At 26.2% G+C, this 20,672-nt stretch overlaps 1 protein-coding gene across 4 annotated transcripts in view; it reads right to left on the bottom strand.

Moving 5' to 3' along the window:
- The window catches only part of LOC112683301, a 70,127-nt gene that overhangs the window by 44,647 nt on the left and 4,808 nt on the right, over positions 1-20,672 (bottom strand). For 2 of the 4 annotated variants that reach the window (XM_025554263.1, XM_025554259.1), the window contains exons 1-2: positions 13,773-14,059; positions 10,811-11,138 (exon numbers count right to left, since the gene is read on the bottom strand). In XM_025554263.1, the coding sequence (XP_025410048.1) occupies positions 10,811-11,086 (276 nt within the window). In that variant the 5' untranslated portion in view covers positions 11,087-11,138; positions 13,773-14,059. Of the gene's footprint in view, positions 1-10,810; positions 11,139-13,597; positions 13,617-13,772; positions 14,060-20,672 lie in introns of those variants that run through there. The other 2 variants (XM_025554262.1, XM_025554261.1) reach the window with 2 other exon arrangements.

Here is a 20,672-nt window from a genome sequence, read left to right as displayed (position 1 = left end):
AATAAAATAAACCAAAACGATATTCTATATTATATTTATGTATATATTATTATTATTTTATCCACAGCCATCTCAGTCGTTAAACGTATAGTATTTTCTTGGCTGCTGAATCCAGTCACAATGGATTGCCATTACTCTTTCGTAATCTGAATAACTGGAAAATGAAATATATCTGTATAAAATCGTCATTTAATGAAACTGAGTATAATTTTTTCTTCGAATATCTCCCGGTAAATCTAAAAACTGTAAATATCGGATGACAGAAAAAAAAGAGTAAAAACTCAAACGATTTATTTTTTCTATAACAATAAATTGAATCTTCAATGTTTTAAGTGAGATAATAACATAGTCTGTAATCAAATTAATAAAATCGATCAAAATAACATTCAATAGAAAATTCGTGTGACTATTATATGAAATTAATATTTCCCTACTCTTATATATAAATCAATTCTTATTCGCATTTTATAATTTAAAATAACTCTGTGCTGTATAATATCAATTAACATTATTTAATTAATAATACAGGGAATTAACTTATTTCAGGTATGTTAAAATACGCGAAAATTAATTAAACGTTGAATCGTCTTTATACTAAATTCATTCACAAGAAATTATTATACGTAGGTTCAGTTATGAATATAGCCTCAAGCATTCCAAAAACACGAATGTTTAAACTTTCCTACAGGTAATTTTTTTAGAATTATGTTAATAAAACGTATTTCAAAAACAAACAGTTTACTATTCTTCAAACAGCATTCATCAACAAATTTTAACAAATCAGTCATATTCCCAATTTCTCTTACAAATTCAATAAAAAAATAATATACACGGTGTATCAAAAGTCTTCATCCAATATCAAAAATTAATATTTATATTAAAAATGAAGATATAAGGGTAAAATAAAGTAAAATATATTCTTAAAATAGTCAAGTTTTATTTACTTTGGTTACAAATGTTTAATATGACCCCCACCGGCTGCCCGACATACATCTTTACGGTAATCAAATTCTTCCCAAACGTTGCTGATCATATCTGATATCGCGGCATGAACAGCATCTTTGATTCTAATTTTAAGCTCTTCAAAGTTGTACGTAATGATGGTACATACACTTTATCTTTTATGTAGCCCCATAAAAAAAAATCACACACTGTGAGGTCAGGGAAACGTGGTGACCAGGGATGAACTTCGAACAAAACTGTCGAACATGCTCGATGTTTCCGTCAGAGAAACGAGGTCGACCTGAGCGTTTTTGTGCACACAGACAACCACTTTCTTGGAACGTTTGGTGCCAACGTCGAATCCTTTGAGTAGTAGGAGCTTCAGTTCCCTAAGTTCTTCGAAAATCACGTTGAATGGTTAATGCCGACTCGCACTTATTGAAACGTAGGACGTAAAACGCTTTCTGTTGTGGAGTCGTCATAACGAAACAAACTAACGGTTCCTAGTTCACTTACCATTACGGTGCCAAATTTATCAACTAAATAACTTAAAATAAACTTAGTTATATAATCTTTCCATTAATACATCAGTCATTAACCTGCGATTAACTGTTGCCGAACTATATCAGTTCGTAATCGGATGAAGACTTTTGAAACACCGTGTACTATAATATAAAATAATTTCCCACAGTTACAATACTATCCATTTTTAAGGTAAAAATTAATAAATAATAACTAGTGTATTTATTTTAAATTAACTGATAATAAGTCTAATGCAATAATGTCTAATGTTAATAAAATGATGGACGTTATTCTTAAAGTGATAACGTATATTGATGTCTATACTAGAGATGTAATGTATATTCGATGCTACAATACATTATTTGTTTTATCCGTTTTTCCATGACAAGCTTTTTATACTATTTATTATTAATAAGTAATCCATATCTACACAACTAAAAATAATGTATGTCAATGATTAATCGACCTAAGGGCTTATACTTCAGGTACCTGTTCGTAGTTAGCTTCATTTTACTCGTTGTAGACGTATATTTTAACATACAACCATATGTGCCGTGCCGGGACCTAACGCCGCTTTGCTTGTTGTAAGCAGTATCTTGTTCTAAGCGATGCTCACTATAGTGATTTATAGTTTATACTATATTAATAAAAATTGTATGTATTAATAATAATTTAATTATGATATTCGAGTATTTTGAACAATTTTTATTTTTGTATTTTAAATGCCATGTCAAATAGTAAATAACGCTGGCTTCGAATCCACTTCTCGCAGGCCTTTATGCATCATAAGCCATATAATATTATTATTAAACGTTTTGTGTTGCACGAAAACTTACGTAATAGAAAATGTTACATCGGTTTAATGGCTGTTTAAAAAAAAAAACCTTAAATGGTTGTCGGATTTTAAAACACATTGAAAAACATCCATATGATTATTTAAATGATTTCTACAATTAACTCTTGAAACATTTTATACGTATATAAAAACATCGCTACTGCATAAAAACAGCTTGTGATAAAGTTAATTATTTGAGTTTTACCTCACGTTTATGAATTCAAAAAAGTATTTTTTTTTTTCAAAGTATCTCATTTTTTTTTTATTTTCCTGTCAAATAAAAAAAAATTACATTTAGGAAACATGTGGTAAGATACAGCGTGTGAAAATGAAAAGGGTATCCCATGATAAATAAAACTCAACCCACAGATTTTCGATTCATGTAATCTGTTCTTGACTGCACAATTTCAATATTTATTACCAAATATACTAATATTAATTCTACAGTTGATAAAATTAGTCAATAATATGTAACTTCAATATTTCAAAAACATGTCATACATTATTAATTCGCATTATTAAGGTGTATATTTTACAAATTTTTATAGTCTAAATTGATTGTTATAAAAAATTAATATTTTCAATATAAAATGTACAATATTAAAAATTGTTAGGTTTTTTATTAACTAGTATACAAATTGTTCAGATTCATTTGGATTAATGATTTAAAATCATATTTAAAAAATTTTCAGGGAAGAAATATGATGGAATCATAATTTTCAATATTAACTCTATAGATTACATCTATAGATAACAATTTTTTCCACTTAACTATAGACTTTACTCTATCGGACAAAATACATTTTTTTAAATTACTTATCAGAGGAATTAATATGCCAAGAAATGTTTATCCAACGAATATGTATAAATATTCATTGAGATCCACACTAATAACCACCATTAATAATAAAATAAATAGACTACACATTTTATTTAGGTTTTCAATTTTTAATTTCTGGGGAAATGTTTTCATTTAATGTTTATTAGAATGCCTTAATTTCGTCTTAAAACGCCCGATATGAAATATAAAACCTGTAGATATACTCGTAGATCAAAGTCCTTTCAGAAATTTAATGATTTACTAATTTAAGAACATAGGGGATAAGTTTCAATAGCTCACACCATTATAGTAAATCTTCTTTTACGCAAGGTAATTATATATTTATATATTAGAAAATATAAACATTTCCTCATTTCTGGTAACGAATAGCATTGTATTTACTTATTAGTTTTATGAAAAATAATGTGTTGTGCAATCGAAGTACACGTACACTCCCATACACATAATAACACTTATATTACGTCTTAGGTCGGTCAGCTTATGAAATTCTCACACATATTTATTTATTACACACATATGCCCAATTGAATTTACGATGGATCCAAAAAAGAAACCATAACGGGTTACAATTTTTTTTTTCACCGGCGTTAGCGTTGTATACAAATCAAACACTCTCAAACCACTCGACTAACATACATACGCTCACACATCTAGTAATGACATTGTTACTCAGTATATAAGCCACTCGGTGTGTGTATATGTGTACAAGCTCACATGATGACAGGGTGCGAATTCCTGGTGGCTATATTGCGTTGTTTATATGACGGGTTCTGGTCACGTCTTCAGATGCGATATATACCACGAAAGTTTATCGTCATCCGGTCCGGTTATATAGCTAGTATCGAACTTATCCATTCCTACAGGAACTCCGACTCAATATTGTTGCTATACATATATTTCAGTAGAGAGAGGAAAGGACAAAGCATCCCTGGATGAAACGCAAAAAATGAAAATATAGAAGTATTATCTAGTGTGATGTGGAAGAAAACCCAAATAATAAAATCATATATTGTGTTTGGTATAATATAACACTCGTGAGTCGCAATAACTCGGTAAATTTGATAATTCCGGTTAAAGAAGTGCATCAGTTAATTATAAAAACAATACATATTACAAGAACATAAATGTATCAATTAAATAGTTTAGTAAATGGACATAAATATTTGAGAAATTGAATTAAAATACAATTTCAGTATGAATAAAATATTTAAATAATTTCTATTATAATTATCAACCATTTTCGGTCAACATTATATTAATTAAATTACATCAATAACTATCCTTTTTTTTGAAAAATAACATACTTATTACAAAAAATTTAAATACATGTAGAAGTATATACTAAATATAGATAGAATATATAGATACTAAAAATGTTAATGTTACTATTAAATTATTTTTCTAATAAAGTGTTTTAATAAATCAAATATTAAAAAAAAAAAAAATTAATATGAAGATAAATATTTATAGCAATTGGTTTGAAATAAAAATATTCAATTAATTTAAATTAATATTGTACAAATATAATTGTATGATTTAAAATTGTAACCATTAGGAAAATAATATTTTAATTTTAATTTCTTTTATAAGATACATTAAAACATATTTGTCTCAACGATTACATTGGAATGTGATATAACCTACGAGCATTTGAAATATTTATTCCATCTAGATAATTAGTTAAATTGTGTTTTTAAACTTAATATTTTGAATTAATTACAATTTTATGTTTTTAATATACATCATATTCATATGGCATTATATATTTTATTAAAAGTATTTATATTGTTCATATTAATTAAATTACTTATTGATGTTTATGAGTTTTACTTAATTTATATATAAAATAATTTAATAAATTATTTTATAAAGTATAATTTGTTTTTAAAAATTTTAAAACAGTTGAATAAAATATTTTTTACAGCTAAAATAAATAGCATTAAACAACCAAAAAATATACATATATGTATTTATTGTTTAAATTTTTTTTATTACCGAATACTTAAAAATAATATGTGAATTATTCAAGATGAAATAATTTGCATAAAAAATTGAATAATATAAAGTTATACTACTTTAAAAGATCACAAGTTGTAAATATGTTAAACCATTGTGTTAACAATATAATCTACATTGATTCTATAAGTACTTAGATATTGTCTTCAGTATCAAGACTTGATTATACTACTTAAACTTTAGGATTCAAATTAGTTAAAACATTATGAAACAAACATCTATGATAATTTTAATGTATACTTATATATATATACTAATTCTTATATTTCCGCTTTATACATCACTTTAATCTAACATAATTAATTATTGACTTTTTAATTTTTTTATATTAATTTTATATTAATTCAAATAAAATATGTAATATAAAATCTAAATGAACTTAAAAAAAAACTGAGTAACATTTAATAAATTTTCAAGTATTTTGAAATAAAATTTTTATATGATAATTTTATATATGCTCGTCCAAATAAGTAACAACTGTTCTACATTTAGAACCAAAATGAAAATAAATTCATATTGAATATGAGCAACCAAGGCCGTATCCTAGGGGGGGGGGAGTCCAGGGTGACTGGAACGCCCGAAATTTCTTCAATATTTTATGAATGTTTAAAATATTTATTTATTTTTAATACCAACATAAATATTTTTAGTCAAAAATGACTTAAGCTCCAATTAATAATTAACTGCTTTTAATTTTATATCATAATATCATATGAAAATATGATATTAATTTTAATAAAAGAAGATTAAATCTTTTTTGTCTTATTTTTAACCAACTATCTAAAGTTAAAATCTAAATCCAATTAAAATTACAATATACATGTTTTTGATCCCTCCCGAAAAAAATTTCTAGATACGAACTTGTCAGCAACTACCTATAATTACGATTATACCTATTAATAGTTACTAAAATATTTAATAAAATTATTTATATTAATTGTTTATTGATTATATAAATTAACAGATAACATTTAATATTTATAAATCATAAAATGTTTAGCGCACATTATTTATAATTAAATTAAATAAATAATACATTTTAAAAATGTATCTATAGTAAAACTCACTATTTAATAACAGATATTTTCATTTAATTTAAATTACTACCTTGATAAATACGTTTTAATAATTTATTTGATGAAGTCAGTCTGAGATTATAAATTTAAACTCAATAAAACAATTTTAGGTTTTAAAAGTGAATAAATAATTTATTTAAAAATAATAAAATTGTGCTTTATATACTTAGACAAAATTATATTAACTGAAAATAGAATTTTTTTATAAATTACAATGTATTTTTTTTGTATAAATATATATTACAATATCTATTTAATATAAAAAAAATATTCGTAAATAGCTAAACTAAATACACAATAATAGACGATTTTTACAAATTAAAAATCTACAAAATTATGTATTTTATCAATTGAAATTAATAAATATTATAAACAAGAAAAAAAAATTACCTATTTCAAATCTAATTTATAATCATTTAAATTATATATTATTTAAGAATAAAAGATACCATAGATGTATAATATACAAACTATGTTGCTATATGCTTATATTATGCAATATTATACATAGTTATGTATGGTTATAAATAATTGTAACATTTTCTTTTAATCCTTTGTATATATATATATATATATATATATATATATATATATATATATATATTATACCAATTTAATAACCTTAAACAGCAGTCCACGATATTTGTCGTGTTTATTATAACACTAATTACTTACTAACATAACTTAACCTTAACGTTATTTCTTAATTATTGTGTTGTATATATGTGTGTGTGTGTGTGTGTGTGTGTGTGTTTATGTGTATATCGATAAGTCTGTTAATTAAATTTGCTTTTGTGCTCTACGTCATTTTCCCTCGAAACTTTTAGGAATTTTTACTATATGTTGTGGTTCGACAGAAAATGTAATTCAATCTACACTACAATATAAGAAAGCCAAGTGTACCGAAGAGCTCTAAACAATAAACATAAAGAATAACCTAATTTAATTATCACATGATTCCGAATGTTCTTATATGTAAAACTTTATAAATTTGTCATTTACAATGACATATTACAAAACTTTAGACAAGGTTCAATTCTTGGTACATATATATCATAATGTATATACATTTAACACTCGTAACGTAATGTACTCAACTTAAATCATTCAATAAAAAATTCTTTCACGAGGAACTTAGAGATTTTTCCTGAATATCTGCAATTCAGTTAAGTAGAAGACATATCACCAAATTAATCTAACATAATGAAATATTTAGTCGTTACTTGTTTGAAATTATAAGGTACTGAATAAATATAAAACAATTAATTATATACGTATTCAGATTATCTCTGATTTACTAAAATTATTATATTCACTTGATTAATTAATAAAATTGTATACGATCGTAATATTATGAACTACATAAATAATAAGAATCTTATTTATCCAAAATTTTTTCGATTTTTCCGTAACAATATACAGTAACTGTACGAATCACATTAGCGTAAAATGATCATACGTCTGATGTGTCCAATGCGCGACCTCAGCAGCAGTTTCTGAAACGTTCTCTATGTGTATTCGTGTACACAGACATGATTGTGTCTCGTATTGTTGTTATCGAATTACTATTGTAACAGATAAAAACATATAATCCTCCCGGCAGTCGGATCGCAACAATAACACGGCAGGCAGTGCAATTACACCGGGTCCGAATAATATTACATTTTCGACGGGTACGGAACGAGGTGTCCGTCGACCCTTTCTTTAATTGCACCCCTGCCCGTAAACCACCCACCACACCACCAACACGTCCAACCGTCCGTTCGTCGCATCACGTCTCGTCCTGCAGAACACTTAAGGGCGCACTGCCGCCGCGGTCGATCGCGTTTACGTCGTGCACTCGGAACGTGTCGTCGTGTACAATCGTCCACTGGTCCAGGGCTTATTTTAAGGTTTTTTTAAAAGTGCGTAAAACTTAAAACTCAACCCCCTCCTCATACTCTCAAAGATATTACTCCCTGTGTATGATTAAAAACCCCGCTGCAGTCGTGCAATAATATTGTCATAATAAAATAATAATTATCATTATTATTATTATTATTATTATTATTATCATCATCCTATACCTACACTCGGTCATGAAGTCGATAACTAAAATTTATTATTGTGAGAAATGTAATTTATTGATAGTATTTACAACTGCGCATTTTTCATTTAGAATTACACAAAATATGTTCAAACGCACGTTAAAATAAGTAAACGCGAAACGGAACGACGACGAGCACACTCGAACCACCGCGATTTCACGTACGTTTTTCCACACATTAGGCTTAGTTCACGTGGATGCGCGTCAGTTGATAGCGCGTATTTAGATCTACAGGTTTCTTGTACATCGTCGATTGCGACAAAGAATTTATTTGCGCACGTGCTACCATGATTTGAAATATCTCATATTACGATACGGATCGTTCAGATTAAGCGCGCGTTTCATTGCGGTCAGTTTACTTTATGGTCATTTTTTTTTTTTTTTTGTTGAAAAACATAGTTTATATAAATATGGAAGTAGACATCTTCATTGCGTCATTGGATTATTTAACGAACATTCTAAAGTAGTTGAAAAATGTGTTAATGTGAGTCTTGGATATACTCGTAATGTAACAAAAAGACTAAAAGAAAGTACATTTCTTATAATCGAGTGAACCCAAAATTTCCTATCCTTTTTTTGCCTTCGTCCATTTATCCATCGGTGAACGACCCATAAACACACAGGATCAATCACATCCATTTTAAAATGTCTCAACTAAAAATATTAAAACATTCACGTTCGACGCTCGTAAGCGAAATAACCTAATAACACACAGCTATCTGAATGGTTATACGGCATGTTTCGCGGCAAGTTAATGCACGTGCACGAGCATCCATAAGAACTTAGAATCCCCTCATCACCCCTCGCTGAACGTCCACCACGGCACAACCGTTATTCACGCGCTACTGTAAAGTGTTTGCTGAATTATCGGTTTACCGTGCGAGATTCGTACTCGGACGAATGAATAATGAACGATCGATAACCACGGCCTAAATATTTCGACGCGCTTATTGATCACATTGTTTTCAAAAGCTTTCTACACGACGCAACTACGTGTGGTATGTTGTCACGAATTTGTTTCGTTTACCTACTCTCCAATGAAAACACGAAAGTTTTCTAACAGTTCTGGAAAGTTTTTGATAAACAGAGTACTTCCGTCATCTCTTAGAATATTTTCGAGGCTCACACCGCGTTTTCGGAGTTTTAACATCCAGAATTCTAATTCGTGATTTTATTTTAAAATTGTCACGTAAGTACTAGTATTATATTATCGGATAATTTTTTTTTAATATATCCATAAAATATCATTGAACCAACATTTTTTTATTAATTTTTTTTTTTTTTTTTTTTATTCGATATTTTACACAATATTTCAATAAGAAGAATTTACGAGTATTATGGAAAATATATAAGTAAATTATAAGACAGATATAATAAATGATAGAATAGTGATTTTAAACCCAATTTTTAGGGTTTTAGAAGATATTAAATTCCAAGCCTTGATAATATTGTAATGTTGAACACAATGATTATTGTATACATTATAGTAGTTTATCCCAAACACGGCTCCCTCCGAAGTTCAATCTATTTTTTTAAGTCAATAACATGAAATTTATTGTTACGATACTACACGCTTGTACATACTCGTATACTCGTATGTGTGTATCTAAGTGAGTAATATGTACTTGTCGTTGACGAAAATTCAACCAGAATTCCATTCTTCTGAAAGACCTATATGATGTAAATAAAGTAACATGAAAACTATGTCCCACAGAATTGAAATAGTTTAAATACACATAGGAACATATATTATACATATATTATATAAAATACATACATGTACAATGCACGACGTATACACGATTTAATTATTGAGATTATTTTTTGAATGACCGACTTAAAATGTTTTTAGTTGTTCGTCCGATATGATTTATTACAAACCCAGCAATATGATTATTTACAACTATTTTTATACAAAGTATTCAATTTTTATTACTGCATTACAAATGGTTATATGGAGATGATAAAAATCGAAAGTTTCGTACATTCTTGTTACCGATAAATAATATTTAATTTAAATACAATTTATATGATTTACTCTTCAAAACAATTCTTAAATTGCACTTATTTTAATCTGCTAAATAGATATTAACATTATCCTACAAAATATTTTATAAAAAACTTTATTTATTGATATGATCATAAAAATAATAATATTAGTAATAATATTAAACGTATGGTTTTATAAATTGAACCACACAGAGAACATATTCAACATGGCCTCTCACACATCTAATAACAATCCTATGAAATTATTTACTAAACCAAACATAAGTAATGCGATTATACAAAGCTAATTTTTATTTATTTTCATTAGTACTATCTCAGCCATGAGTAAAACAAATATTAGTTTATATATTATTATATGCCTTTAAAATAGTATATAAAATGAAATCTACTACGTTGTCTATTAAGACTTATAATACTGTACGTATTTTTTTTTTTTTTTTGCTTTCTTAAGACCTGAAAAACTTACAATTGATACCACTTACCTTTTTGCATCTGAACAAAGCAATGATGGTGATAAGATTACCGGGAACACCAACCATCATGTATATTATACAACATACGCTTGCGAATGTTAACAGGGCTGGTGAATATCCTTGAAAAAGTTCTGTATTCAATTCGTTTTGCCAGTCGTGCTCGTTAGTGATTGCAGACGTATTCTTTTGGAGATGGACTTCTAACAAGCTATTGTTTATGTCTGATAGACTGTTGTCAGTGTTAAACGAATTCATAGCCCAGTCTCTGATCATTATGGGTTTCATTTGAAATCTTCAAGACATTATGTCTGGTAACCGATTAGACTTCATCGTGGACCTGTACAACACAAATTACTAGCGTTTAATATTCATAGTATAACAAAAAAAAACATATGCTTAGGGCAAACAATCAAAAAATATAATTATTTCCATATTTTATACCAATTTTTTACAAAATAAAAACAAACATTTACCCTTTTTAAATATACTTATATACAATATATATATATATATATAATACAACAGGAGTGTTTGTATTATCATAATCATATAAAAATATATTATAGTTTTATTTTAAATTAAGTTGTTTAATTAAACACATTTCTTATTGATTTTATAAATACAAGTTTAGTACTAATTTACAGTAAATTATTAGTAGTTATTTTATAAGTTGCAAGTGCATAATATAGTTCAAGGTAAAATCACACATTTATATATCATATTATAATTATAAAACAATAAAACAAAATTATAAATTTTAATGTAAGTCACAAATGTTTTGTTGGAAAATTTGTAACTTTTTTGAATAATCTGATATACTAATAATACTTTTAAGCAAACATTAAGGTCACATATCAAGGTAATTGTACGCGTGTAATAATCATATAACAATGTTTAAAACTCATAAATTTATGATTTTGCGATAATTTAACATACGTTTTGATTCTTTCAAATAGTATAAATTAACATTATTTTAATTTAAGGCTCATGGTAAATAATTTAACATCAATACTGACTATGAATAAAAACAATAATAATCACTTGTAGGGACGATGGTCTATCAATAGTCGTTGCGCATTTTATTATAAATAAAGTTCAAATAAGTGCGATAATATTTAATCAAACTAATATTTTCACCAAATCTAATTTGTGTAATACTTAATATTTATCAAAGTATAGCTGTTCTCTTTTTACAATATATAATTAGTTTTTGTCTTGATGTTCAATGCTTATTGATCATGAATGAGAAAATTTTAGACATATACAAGTATATATATATATATATAAATATGATTAATGATTCTCATGTATTAAAATTGTATTTTACTATACATAAATTATAAAACAATTAATACTAGTCGCATGAATGAAGTTTGCCTAATATTACGTACATATTTTAAATCACCTGATTATTTTATTTAAGTCGTGTGAACGACGACGTTATAAATGGCGTCCTGCGATTTGGTCACTTAACTTTTAATTATTTAAAAAATTATAAGTAATTTTATTTATTATATTCCATAAAAAATACTACAAAAGTTAATAAAATTGAATCGTTCATTGGATTTTCTGATTTTCGATATTAAATATGTTCCAACATTAAATAAAAAGGAAAAATATATACATAACGATATTAAAATTTAATTGAATTTGAAACTCAATAATGATATTGTTATTATTATTAATCATAAAATAAACTATAACCAGTGTTATTAAATATATTGTATAATATATTATGTATTATATTATATAATTCAGTAAATATAAGTATTCAAAATTTACCCATTTCTAAACTATAAACAAGTTTAAATTCCTATTTCCGTTCATTTTAAAATCTACTAAAAAAAAAAATTTTTTTTTCTAAAACCATTATAATATTGGTTTAATAAAATGATATAAAAAAAAAGTACCAAAATAACTCAACTCTTAAGTTTTTAAAAATATACTGCTATAAAACATACTTTATATAACATACATACTTTAGAAAAAAATAATAAAAGTATATTAAGTACTTTACCGAAAATATATAATATATTATATTTAATTAAATAAATTTTAAAAAAATTGTATAGCTCATTTATAAAATAAAATTTCATTTTGCACTTATAGTTTGATTTCATTCAGCATTGAAACTGTTATTTTTTTTTTTTTTTTTGCAAAAAAATTAAAATTAAACTGTTGTGTGTTTAAAAAATCTATGAAGCAAAAATTGTATTCTACTCATCAAATTAAACCCTTCATACACTAATATATTCATGATGTAATCAATTGACCTAAAAATATTTATGATTTAATTTTTTAATAAATATACAGCATACTTAATTATTTTAAATTTTTATTTGAATCGTTAATTTTATTCGAATTGAGTATTAAACAAGAAATAATACTCATTAGTGCTACTTATATTAACTATTACTATACATACACTACACAATGATTAGAATTTTTTTTTTAGTTTCTATTTAAACATACAACATGAATTATAATCATACAATTTTATTACAATATCGATTCACAGTATAACGGTTAGTAATTTAAACGTATATATATATATTACAACGTACAAAGGCATATAGATATTAAGAAAATAGGTCAATATTATAGCATAGTATCGAATATTTTTAGTTAACATTAAAAAAAAAAAAACTGTTTGTACAAATGCAAATATGTACTTTATAATTTTTGTGTTAACAAATCAGTAATTTTTAACGGTTCCATAATTTTAGAATGTTCATGTATAATTTAATGACATAATATAAGCTATATTTATTACTATAAATAAAATATTGTTTTTACTTTGTTTTTTAATTTAGCCATTCGATTCGCTGAAACAAATACATTTTTTTAAAATGGCATAAATAACTATAATATATTAAAAAAAAAAAAAATCCTATAAAACAAGTACTTAACATGATATTAAAACATGCATTAACATGGATTAATAACGTGCAGGCAATGGTCATTGACTTACGTCGGGGTGTTCTCTAAGCCATTTGAACTAATCGCACTCTTGAAAATTGTATGCAAATTGATTGTAGAACCGGTGAATTTGCTAGGGATCACTTACTACCGAAAAACATCCGAAAATAATTTACGCCTTTACGTGAAATGGTATGACCGCCATTTCGATAAAATCGTCAAGTGGTTGATTCAATGGTAGAGTACGTGGGAAAACATCGCGGTTCGTGTACGATGTTTTAAGTACGCAACGGGTGAATGACGTTTGAACCTCGACGACTGCGGCGTGACTACCATGTGGTCTCAGGGATTGTTCGTCGTTCACAGAAACGGAGGGCAAAGAACCCCTACCGGCAAAAGCGGCGTATGCGCATCCCGTCAATGGTGGTCGAATAATAACGGTGCAAAATATACGTAAAAGGATTGGTGGGACAAAAAGGGTGTGGATTATTGGTTTATATAAAAAATAAAAAATAATCGAGAAAACAAAATAAGCAGACGCCATTAATTTACGTCAAAAGGTCACGGGATTAATTTAATAAAATAAAAAAAATATATTTATTAAACAAAAGCATCAACTTAAAGTCTGTCTTGAATTTATTCATGTTATGTTCACGTATAATAAACTAGCGAAACATTTTTTCCAATCAGTCAGAAGTTTAAACAAAAATAATTCGATCAAACATTTAGGTTTTAATTGTGATTGCATAATCGACATAAAGATGTAAACACTGTAAAAATCGAATACCTGTATAGTAAAAGTATCATAATTACAGGTTTTAATACAAAATAAATTCATGTATTTGAATTGAATATACTGAATAACCCTCACTAGATTATTATTAAAAATATGAAAATATAAAATACATTTTTAAAAAATTCTTAAACTTAATTAAAGGTAATGCAAACAAAGTTAATTCTAATCGATATTGGGACATGAAACATGATATCAATTTTAAGGTTTCAAACCCATCAAAATTTTAAACAACTTCAGTGAATAAAAACAATTTTTGGTGTCAAGGTGAATGTTTATTATTTTTAGATGTTCTTAATTTTAGTACACAAAATTTCGAAGTTTAAAGGATTTTTTGCGATCACATTAAATTAAAACTAAAGTATAAAATAAATAACTATAAAATTTAATTTTCAGTTATAAAAATACAAAGCCCAAATTTTTATTTTCGTTAAAATATAGATTTTCTAATAGAGTTTATAATTTACTTTATAAATAAAAACCCAAGTAAATTTTAGACATGTTTACGCAACTATGTGATATGGAGGGACCGGATTTATATGCACAAAAATCCTCAAAATATGCTTCTAAAAATGCTGTAATATGCTATAAAATATATATTTATTTTTAAATATGTACTTAAATATTCATTTAAAATGCTGTTTAAAATTATGTACAGATATTTTAAATGTAGTATTATAAATGTAAAAATAATCATTAATTAATACGGTATTAAAAACAGGATAAAAAAGCTTTTAAAATATTTTGTCGTCTTTATCGCTATTTAACATTCTTTATCTTCAATTTATAAAGTATAAATACCAACATTAATAAAAAGTGAAAACAAAAATTGAATTCATATTTTACCTTATTGCATTGGATGATATGAGTATGTAATTTTATCTTTGGAAATAAGAACTGGTCGCAATTTTATGGATATTATGTGGCTGTGATCGTTAAAATACGACGAAAACGAATATATGTGCTATTAATAATAATATGCACAATAAAACTACAAATATGCATTGAATATGCATTTAATAGGTAAAAACGTTGAAATATGCAAAATATGCAAAATAAAATAAGTGTTATTTTGATAAAAAAGATCTAAATCGGGGACAATTCTCATCAGATTTTAAAAAGCTTATTCCAATACATATATATATTTGCATATAAATCCGATATCTAGTGATATGTATAGACTTGAACAATTATAGGCATTAATATCGCAGTTCACACATTAACAAATTTTGAGGAAATTACATTTTAATAAATAGTAATAAATTTTTACATTTATTTTACAGGCTCTTTTTCAAAATATTTCTGTATAATCATATTTTAGATAATAATAGTCGTGAATTTTGTTACTATTTTATAAAAAAATACATTTAATTGATAATAATCATAGGTGGTACTAGACCCTCTTGGCAGGGGGGAGCAGGAAATACTTTAAGTAAAATATTAACACTATTTTGTCCAAATCTTTAAACTAGCAATACTATAAAAAAAGTATTTTATTGATAACTATTTTAACTTATTTCAAATAAGATTATTTTGTAAAATGAATAATACACTTACAAATACCTACATATATATTATTTTATCTTATAAAATTTTAAAATAATAACTGACCACAATTTACCTGTGATGGTTCTCATAAAATTTAATTAATGTGTATGCACATATATTCTCAATTGTAATTATTCAATTTTTTTATTCGCATTATTCACATTAGGGTGTGCCAAGGTACACCCGGCACATTTCGTAGAGCCACCTATGATTGTTCTTGTATGAAAAAGTCGTATAAAGTTTTTATTTTTTTACTTTGATTTGTGTTCATAATTTTTATAATAATTAATATTATCCAAAAAACTCAAGTCAAATCAAAGTATAAAATCATACAAAACGTTTGTGATACAGATAATAATAAAGTAATAATATTGGTTATTATTTGTCATGATAAAAATAAATTATAATAATATTGAAAATGTTGACGCAAAATATCTTATCAGCATATTTATATGAATGGCTCCCACGGTTGTAGATAATAATATTATTACTTACAACCATGCAGACTCTAAATAAGCATGTAATATGAGGGGCTACCAACCAATATTTGAATGTATATGGAGAATAAGAACTCGCAGGGGGGGCATCTGCCTACTTTGACACTCCCGTAGTACCGTCTATGATAGTAATTAATTTTACAAATTTACTGATAATCTGTTATACATAATAAGCGAATTTTATAAAGAAATAGTAGCATCACAGGTATATTCATTTGACGTAAAATAAATAATTTATAATTTATAAATACCTTAATAAATCCTATTAGTATTTTTTCAAAATTATCGCCATTCACCAGTAATTTCATTAAATGTAAGTTGTATGATTGTAGAGACATACCTACTTCTCGGAGCAAATTAAGTATGCTAGAACTAACGAAGTTTGAAATTTTTTGGTTATTTTTTGTGAAGATTAAAGGAAAATATAATTAATATAACGTGAAACCATGATTTTTTTCACTTATATAATATACCTTAAAAATAGAGATCATGATTTTCTCCTTGACTTTATATTATGTTCAAATAAAATCTAAATTAAGTTTTGTTTATTTGTTTATTAATTTTTTACGAGCACTATCCAATTTACAATATAGAACAACAATAACAATAATTGTATAATAATATTTGACAATTAACACATTTTAAGGAATTCATTATAAATAATACAATTAATACAATGAATAAAATAATAATAATTAATGATTAGATTACATAGATATAAAACCTAAAAAGTGAGAAGTAAAGTAGAGTTATGTGATACAATAATTGTATAATTATAATTTTTATGCTCTATATATACATATCATACGTGACTACTCGAAAGTAGTCTCCGTGATTCAATATCACACACTGTGTGAAATATATCACAGTTGGATAAGGGTAAGATTTTGCAATCCATTTCGGTCTGATTTTCTCTTTATTTTTCCTCGCACTTTATTCGATATGATATACGTCAGTTTAAGAATGATTTCAAAAAGTAATTATTTTTGCAAAATCTTCATGCTACCTAATAACTTATAGTTCATTATCGTTTAATAGGCACATAATTTTATCGTTCATAAAGTTTTAATGAAATACCATAAAATAAAATATAAGTATGGTATCATATGCAGCAGTATTTACTATTTAAATTGTAAACACGATAGGACGAAGTACTAGAATACACGGAGTATAAATATTGCCGTTCCCGAATTATGAACGACCCATGCAATAGTGATGAGCTTCGAAGTCGGCAATATTAAGTACTAAAAAATTTTACTTAACGTGGGATTAAGAGAGTGTCGAAATAAATTGTACGCCTAAACAGCTAAAATCGGGCGTGATTATCACATCAGATTTTGTTTTAACGTAGTAATTGAAATAAAAATGGAGGTGAGCTAATTTTTTTCGCCTTTTTTTTTCGATAACATCATTTAGATGTATACTTACAGCCGATGTATATTGCAAGCACGATTACTATGCTAAGATATATTATATTGTTTAAAGCTATAATAACGCGTGTGGTTTTGAAAAAATTGTTGACGAATACCTTTCATGTAAATTAAATTGTATTAAAAAGAATCACCTCCATTTACTGATTAAAAACATATTAATTGGATGTGCATAGGAATAAAAATTTTAAATTAAATACGTCAAATATATCTACTTATCTTTATCGGTTTTTAATATCCAAAAGCACCTATAGAGATTATGATCAATAAATTTAAAAAAAAAGTATTGTACGATTACATAAAAATAAACATCTATGAAAGAATATCAAACATTTTTAACATTATGCATTACGACTAAAAGATATTACAGGAAAATACTTAATATAATTATTTTTATATTTTTGATCTTCAGATTGCTAATCTTAACTAGAATAATGTCAAAAATCTTACAGTTAATTATATGGTATATACCTAATAATAAATTTTCATTATTTGCTACTATTTTATTATTGATAAACTTTATTGCTAGTGAACCTAAACGACCGGAATTTTAAATAGTTATACTTATTGAGATATTATTTGTTATTATACCATAGTTATCCTAAAAAGATTTGAAGTATCGGCCGCTGTCAAAAATTACTATACGCAATTGTTTAAAGTATTATAATCAAAGTTTAAATAGTTCCTTTACTTTATCTTTACTAATGTTTAGCCATTAACTACTTAAATTGTAGTACTATTTAATTGTCCGTATATTTAAAGAAATAAATATTTCAATCTTACTTATTTTGTTCATGTAATTTTTTTAAATGTAATTTGTGTATATTTTTATTTATTTCTTTGGTTAAGTTAGATATGATTATTATTATTATTAATTTATTCAGGAGCATTTAGACCGATCACCGCTTCCATGATGCTTCGCTCTGCCTCTCTATCCAATATTTTTCTCCATCTCTGATTTCTAGGAGCTTCAGATCTTTTAGTGATGACGAATTTAAAATATTTAATATGATTTGATGTGGAGATGATACATAAAGTACGAGTATAACTATATTAATTTATTATACAAATTTACATTAAAACCCAAATTTATTTTACTCTTCAGTATTTTCAATAATTTTAAAGTTTAACATAAAATGTTTGTATTTTGTTAATGATATTAATTTAAATTTTACTAACATCTATCTGTAAAATAGTTATTCCTATACTACTTATATTATTTTACTCAATTATAGACTTAAACTTTTTCCCCACGTATAATATTTAACTAGAAGATATTTGTACATAGCTTATTGATAAAGTGCAGTGATTATCCATTGATAATTGCTTTCTGTATTGCGGCCAACGGTAATAGTTTCTGGATTGGGGATTCGGCAACAAAGCCTACACCACGTTTTTCATCCCAATGATCTACTGCCAAAAAACCCACGACCCTCACTTCCTCAGCTGAAACTGGTTAAATTAAATACATACATATATAATATATAATAACAATATATATATATATATTATATACATATTGTTATTATCATTATTGTGATGTTGAGTACATTTTTTGATCACTTCCGCATCATTTAATGCGTCTAAATCAATATTGCCAGATGCAAACTCGTTCACCGAACATTGTACAACGTACGAACTTTTTAGTTGCTCATACTTAGATGAATTGAGTACACTTACGTGGCGCAACGCATATACTTTGTGCGCGAAAGCAACATAATGTTACAGAAAATCGTTTTCTCTGTCGACAGCGCGTAATTAATCGTATTTTAGTTGGTTCTGTGTAATTAACCTAGCACCACTGCCGTCACTAAATAATTATGTGTCTATAATATACTGGTTTTGAGGTTTGTTTTCGATCAGCGTACATAAACGCAGCACTAAGTACGGATTAATTACTGTTAGCGTTCAGAACTGACAAGTTGAAAACATCACCATAATATTGAGTCGGTCCCGACGGTACGTAACGCTCTGGACTTACGTTGATTTATTGGCTATTAGTGTTCGAATAGTTTCATTTCACACGAAACGCAACTTCTTTGAACACTACGCCCAGAAATTCGATCAAATTAAATTTGTAAAATATTTTTAAGTTCATGCGCACCGATAGTTATCATTAATGTATCAAAAAAGTCGATTTTTTGGTGTGATATAAATTAACCATAAAAATACTCTTATTATTAGTTATATTTTTCTATTCGGCCATTGAGTTTAAACCTGTTACATATTGTAATTTAAATAAACTCAAAAGAATTGTGATATCACTCCGCAGTTATAAATATAATTTAAATATGTTGCGTTTTAATGTATTTAAGTTCACTGTATTGCTGCTGCACAATTGTGAGTATATTATAATAAAATGATCAAGAATTTTATTAAATTTTCAAAATGATCAATTAAAACCGTACAAGTACTACTCTTGTGTAAATTCAAATCTATAATACACGGATGAAAACTAGAAGAATAGGGAAGTGTTAAAATTTTGTTATGTATGTAAATTAACTAAAGTTTTCCTATATATTTTACTTGTAAGTATATTGAAAAACTTTGATATAACTACATGTTACATTCGTTGTTCAAATAATTTATTTTTAAAAGTATTCCTAAGAAAGGGGTTAGGTTACATTTTGAAGCCCTTCTGTATAATGTAATTATTCATTACGTAATAATATTCAACTTCGGAA

This window comes from Sipha flava, unplaced genomic scaffold, assembly GCF_003268045.1.
Source record: "Sipha flava isolate LNK unplaced genomic scaffold, YSA_version1 223_pilon_pilon, whole genome shotgun sequence".
NCBI classification, from domain to species: Eukaryota; Metazoa; Arthropoda; class Insecta; order Hemiptera; family Aphididae; genus Sipha; species Sipha flava.
Note: the sequence above shows the minus strand (reverse complement) of the source record. Positions and strands in the feature narration are given on the sequence as shown.